The 6,413-nt window shown below is 58.3% G+C and overlaps 1 protein-coding gene across 1 annotated transcript in view; it reads right to left on the bottom strand.

Annotated features, from left to right (window-relative positions):
* Window positions 1–694: 694 nt before the first annotated feature.
* The window catches only part of PRRX2 (paired related homeobox 2), a 45,574-nt gene continuing 39,855 nt past the window's right edge, over window positions 695–6,413 (bottom strand). Inside the window, exons 2-4 of the mRNA XM_082695912.1 lie at window positions 5,954–6,141; window positions 5,136–5,314; window positions 695–4,480 (exon numbers count right to left, since the gene is read on the bottom strand). Coding sequence (XP_082552038.1) covers window positions 4,345–4,480; window positions 5,136–5,314; window positions 5,954–6,141 — 503 coding nt within the window. The 3' untranslated portion in view covers window positions 695–4,344. The remainder of the gene's footprint in view (window positions 4,481–5,135; window positions 5,315–5,953; window positions 6,142–6,413) is intronic.

Genomic DNA, 6,413 nt, shown 5'->3' with positions numbered 1-6,413 from the left:
GCATTGGTCTGCTCGTTCTGTTTCTCTGTAAGGTTATTAGTCACAGGACAGAGAATACGCAGACAAGCGGATTACAAACCACAATGAAAATTTAGACGACAATATTTATATTTGGGTTTGTGTTCGTCCCAGAGTTTTTGCATCGCATGGACGAAATGTGTGCCAAACGGCTCAGTACATCGTGGTTCCCCTCCCCCATGGTGGCTTCCTTCTCGAAGTGGGGCTTCGAGATGGAATTACTGGTGGTGACAGCATTTGAACGTTTTCACGACTGTGGGGACATTTTCAGGAAGGCTAGTGCCCCTGTTTATGCTGGGACCCCAGCTGGTGATTTGGGATTTGCTTGTTTGTCTTTGGAGAGAAGACTGGGGCAGGCACTTGATGGTCACCAGGCTGGGCGCCCAGCAGCGACCGCACAGCGCCCTCCAGGGGTGGGTGACAGAGGTGCAGGGCTGCGCATGCCCTATTGCTCTAGCAAGGAAGGGACAGAGGGAAGAGCCCCTGAACCATGTGTGCTGGGTACCTGGGGCAGAAGACGTGTTCTTGCACTCCAGGACGGGAAGCAGTCTGACTTCCTCCAACACTACTCTGTGCCCCTCCCCCGTAAACACCAAAGTGCCCATTTATAGAAAGGAACTCTGTGCCTACAATCTCATGAGGTGGCTTCGGTTCTCATTACCCGTTGTTAGCCCCATTTTTTTTTTAAAGGTTTTTAAAATTTTTAATTCATTTAACAGAGAGGGAGAGTACAAGCAGGGAGAGCAGCAGGGAGAAGCAGACTCTCTGCTGAGCCAGGAGCCGGATGTGGGACTCGATCCCAGGATCCCAGAATCTCGACCTGAGTGGAAGGCAGCTGCTTAATGCACTGAGCCACCCAGGCGCCCCTGTTGTTAGTCCTGTTTTACAGAGGAGGAAATCAGTTTCACAGAGGTGCCTAGCCCAAAGTAAAACCGGTCTCTATCTTCAGGTTCTGGGTTTTGCGAGAGCCCAGACTGCCTTTTTTCTTTCTTTCAATGAAGTTATTGTATTTCAAACAACAACAACAAAAAAACAGAAGTGAAGTTATGCAATGTCCACTCCCAAGCCTGCCTGGCCAAATGGGCAGAGGGATTCGGAGAGAGAAAGATTCCAAGTTCTCCCAGCAGGGGACGGGGCCTTGGGAATCTTATCCTCATGGAAAATTCTATCCCGGGACGGGGGCCCAGGGGGCTGCCCACACAGCCCTGCAATTAGGGGGACACTAGCGACAGCCTCATCCAGGGAGGGCTGCCGCCGTGCCCCCTCCCTCAGGTCCCGGGAGCCGCACGTGTAAACGGTTAAGCTGGTTTGTTTTCTCTACCGTGCTTGGGAGGAAGTGACATTGACATCCTTGTGGTCCCACAGTAGGGCCATTGCCTCCGTGGGAAACAGGCCCCCAGCTTTTTGTGAAGCTGGTGTTCTTGGGACCCACCTCCTAGGCCCCAACTTCCACCCAGTGTGACCCCATCTCTGCTGCGGGCAGCCCCGACCTGGTGATGCTTCATGGCACCCTCTCTTTGGATAGGAAATAAAGAGACCGCCGTGGTTCCATCTGAGCGCTGAGCTCGGGCCAGTAGCTGGGCCGCCTGTCACTTGCTTTCGCTTAAGTGCTCTTGTGGAGGACAGAGGCCTGCCTGGCTGCCAAGAGGGCACTGCTCTGGCCCCCCGTGGGCCAATGGCCTTCTGTGGTGCAGGTTCTTTGGGTGAGAGCAGGAATGGTCATCCCCTCATGAAGGAGGAGGCTGCTTGGGCCATGATGGCCCCCAGCTCTGGTCTGGGTGGAAGGGCAGGCCAGCATCTTCCTGACACCTCTACAAGGCAGGTCCTGCTTCCAGGATCTTCTTCCTCCCGGGCACTTCCGTGTGCCTGAGCCAAATCCTGGCCACCATCTGGCTTCCCTCATCTCCCTCAGCCCATCATCCTGTCCTTAACCCCTGCCCCCGATGTGCTTGGAACACCTCCCAGATCTGGCCACATCTGGTCCGTGCTGCTGCCGCTCCTCTCTGGACAGCTGCCCTGGCCTCTGCAGAGTCCTCCCTGCCTCCACTCTTAGTCCTATGGCCACTTGTCCATACAGAAGCGGGGGGCGGGGGTGTCCCTCCACCAAGCCAATCCCCTCCGTGGCTCCCCACTGCCTGGATGACATCCGGACTTCTAGATCTGGCCACATCACCCCACCTGAGCCAGCTTCTCTCCACCTTCATCCCACACTGGGAGATCCAGCCCTGGGACTGTCCCCACTGGACCCCAACAATAGCTTTTATCTTGCCTCAGGGACTTGGCACATGCTGTTCCCTTAGCCAGAAGCACTGTTCTCCCCCACTCTCCTTGTCTGGCCAACCCTTCATCCTTCCAGGATGCCTCTTCCAGGAAGACTGCACAGATGTCTCAGACCAAGTTTGGGGCTCCCTGTGTTGGGTATGGCCTCTGCAGCAAGGGACCCCGTGTCAGTTCTCTGCGCTCTCAGGGCCCTGGCACACAGCAAGTATGTCCTATTTGTTCAGTGAATGAACACTAAATGGAGGCCCAGAAATCACCGAGCCAAGGCAGAGGCCAAGCTGAGCAAGACAAGCCCCCTCCCCCTGAGACACACTGTCCAGGGCACAGCTGCCTCCCCCTGCTCTGGCTCTCATAGTCTGGTGAACCTGAGCCCCCCGAGACAGCAGAATGCCCCCTCCCCATGCCTTCAGCCAGAGCTCGCGCCTCCCTCACCCTCATAGGTGCCCCACACTCTCCGGACCACAAGAGTTCCGACTGTCCAGCCACGAGAGAGTCACACGGTGAGTGTCCTGAGGCTTGTGTGCACCTTGGAAATGGGCAGAGCTCAATGCGCAAGAACCTAGTATTCACGGTGAAATCCCAGACGAAGTACCGGGGAGAAGGTCTCGGGGTGAATGCGGGAGAATGGGGAGGGGTCCTCCCTTCACTCAGACATATCCTTAGCGTACCTTCTAACACAGACATGGGGATTGTCCCCCACGCAAGGATTGTTACGAGGCTTTGACCTGTTTGAGGTCACCTAGAAGTTGTAGCCCATGGGGCGGGAGACAGCTGACACCTGGGGCATTTGCTACAGTGTGGGCAGGGCAGACTATGGGAGAAGAGGTCCCTCTGATTGGCTGCATTGGGGTGTGACCACGGTGTCACAAGGAGGGCCATCACCAGGAGGGGCTGGTCATCTTTATGCCCTCTGGGGGTCAGGGAGTGCTGTGCTACTTGCTGGGGACTGGTTGAGGTCACTATTGGCAGAAATGACTCTGAACTTCCCCGGAGGATAAGCCCCGCAGAAGAGGCTGGAGGGGGCCAGGCAGAAGGGGCTGCCTTCTGGCTACAACCACTCCCTTCACCCTGGTTTCCTGCCAAGTCATGTCATTAGCTGGTGGTATGTGTGTCCTCTGTCACCTTCAGGTATCATCTGCGAAAAGGTGGGTGCACTTGGATAAGGTCTTCCAGTGTCCTTGGCCTGTCCTTCGAAGCTGCATGGGACCTCCACTATGCACCCCTGCTTCCTGGGTCATTTGCCTAGGCCCCAAGAGTGTCCCACACCTTCTGCATGCCCAGACATAAGAGACTTAATTCCAGCATCTGCCTGCCACCCACAGTTCGGCCAGCCCAGGAATCCATGGTCACCCTCCCTGCCCCCAACCATAGGGCCGAGGGGACACTCTCTGCTCAGACAGGGAAGGTATCTGCCCAGAGTCACACAGCATGGTTTCTCCCAAATGCTTAGGTGCTCACTGGGGTCCAGGGCAGACCTCTGTCCTCCTATCCGACCCATGGGGCTCTGCTGGATGTTGGATTCATTCGTGAGAAGGCTCAGACAGGAGGGCATCTGGCTTTGGCATGGTGGCTGGTCTGAGCTGGGCCCAGGGCAGGCCTCATGAGGGCTGCAGGCCAGAGCAGGGCCCCAGAAGGCCATCCACTCAATTGCTTTGCTGACCTTATCTGCCTTCCCTCAAACTTTTGGGGCTTAAAGTTTTTTTCTTGTTTTTTTTTTTTTTTTTTTTTTTTTTATTTCTTAAAGAAAAAAGCTTTTCGGTTTTAATACACAAAATAAATGTAGTCCTTGGTGGGCTCCTTCTCCATCTCTGGCCCAACCCCTCCAAAGGTCATGGGCCAAGGTCTCCCACGGCTGTAGACAAAGGGCTCCCAGCATCTCAGCAATCTCAGCAGCCTCTTGGGCCCAGCAGTCTGGACTGGAGAGAGGGGCCAGGAGAGCCGAATCAGCCTGCCCTGGAGACAGCGGACAGGAGAAGGCCACTTTCATGTCTGCCGTCTTGGCTGCTGTTAGACCAGGGAGGCAGCGGGGTCCTGGGGGGTTGGTCATCAGTTCACCGTGGGCACCTGGCTGTGGTGCAGGCTGAACTCCTTGGCCTTGAGACGGAGGCTGGCGATACTGTTGGCCATGTTGACTCCTTGGGTCGCAGGGCCTGGGCCTCCAGGGCTGTAGGGTGGCACCGTGCTAGGGGGGACAGAAGGCACAAGTACATGTGGCTCTGACCACTTCCGGCTGCCAGGCCTGGACCCCAGCCTGTGGTCCTTCTGCCTTGCCTCCTTCCTTGCCTCTCCTGGGAAGCCTTCCCCCCGGGGCCGGGCATGGCTGGGGTTGTAGGCTCTGGGGAGGAGTCAGAAACAAGCACAGACCCCACCGGACACGGAGCAGCCTCCCTGGGTCCTGCTCACCCTCAGTGCCCCCCCCCCCCCGCCGGCAGGGCCAGGCGCACAGCGGGATGGGGGAGGAGGGAACACACACCTGTTCAGAAGGATGCCTCTGGGTGGGTCTCCCTAGGTAAGGACAGGGCGGGAGAGCTGGCCACCATGGGCATCATAGGGATTCTGACCCCACGGGCTCACCTGCTGGATCTCGCCTCGCACAAGACCAGGGCCCCAGCAGAGCGCCTCACACAAGCACTCGTGTGCACACGTCCTCACAATCATGCGACTCTCGCACACACACCTACACTCATGAGCACACACACACTGGCCCACGCACTACTCCGCAGACGCGGGCTTCAGCAGCGCCTGGGCACCGATCATAGCTTGTGCCAATCCTGGGAGGGGGCGGGGACTCCTAGGGCTCCGCCCCCTCCTGGCCGGACGGGGATTCCTGCTCTCACCTGTAGGGGGACGAGGCTGTCCAGGAAAGATAATCGGGACTCAGGGCGGTGGGCCGGGGAGCCACGGGCTGCTCGATGGCGGCCTCCTGGCTGTAGGACTTGAGCAGGGAGGCGGAGCGGTTGGCCAGCATGGCCCTCTCGTTTCGGCGGAACTTGGCCCGGCGGTTCTGAAACCAGACCTGGGGGACAGGGGAGGGGGGTTGAACCGCGTGCAGCAGGCGGCAAAGGGGACCCACGTCCTTTTGGATGCAGTGCGTGCCCGCTCTGTCACCAGCTGTGGGCTGGCAGCTTCCCCTGTCTGGGCCTCGGTTTCCTCATCTGTAAAACGGGAATGACTCTACCGCGGAGTACGTGAGCGTGGGACAAAGGGCGAGGGAACGCACGGAGGAACGCGGGCACGAGCACTTCGCTGCTACAAGGTTTTAACTGGAGAGGGGCGTGCTGAGCACTGGGCCCAGAGCTGGCACAGAGCGGCCCTTAACACTTTAACGCGACTTTTTTTTTATCAAAACCTTTCACACCAGGCACTGCTCTAAGTAAGCGCTTGGCAAACCTGTTAACTCCTTTAATTCTCCTAAGAACCCTATAAAAGAGACCCACGTGGTCCTCACTTTCCAGGAAGGCACCTTGAACGCAGAGAGGTTAAGTAACCTGCTCAAGGCCACACCGCTGGTAAGGGGCAGGGCTTGGATTTGAACTTGAGTCCTCCCAGCCTCGGATGGACTCCCCTCCGCAGAGGCTCCGGAGCCCCGAGGGAGAGGTGGCTGCGTGCTCCCATGGCGGGCTCCCTGTCCCCCCGCCAGGTGCGCACTGCTCACCTGCACACGCGCCTCGCTGAGGTTGACGCGCCGGGCCAGCTCCTCCCGCACGAAGGCGTCGGGGTAGTGCGTGCGCTCGAACACGCGCTCCAGCGCCTGCAGCTGGCTGCTGTTGAACGTGGTGCGGTTCCGCCGCTGCTTCTTCTTCCGCTTGGCGGCGCTCCCGCGCCCCGGGCTGGGACATTCACCTGCGGAGGGGCCAAGGGTCAGCAGGTGGGTGGGCGGCCCACCCAGGGGGTCACGACTCGGGTATTAGCTTGGCACTTTGCACTGTGTGCTCTCCTCGCGTCTCCCCCACTGCCGGATGGACGGTCCGGCCCCGAGAGCAGGAGATCCCTGGAGTTCACACCTTCCTTTATCCAGACATATTAACTGAGCAGCTACTGTGTGGTAGGGGCTGTGCCGGGTATTGGAAAGAGCTGGAGCAGACAGGGAGGTGGCCCCAGAATAAGAGGCCCAG

The sequence above is a fragment of the Mustela nivalis genome (genome assembly GCF_964662115.1).
Source record: "Mustela nivalis genome assembly, chromosome: 13".
Classification (NCBI taxonomy): Eukaryota; Metazoa; Chordata; class Mammalia; order Carnivora; family Mustelidae; genus Mustela; species Mustela nivalis.
The sequence above is the reverse complement of the archived record's forward strand: the minus strand, read 5'-3'. Positions and strand labels throughout refer to the sequence as shown.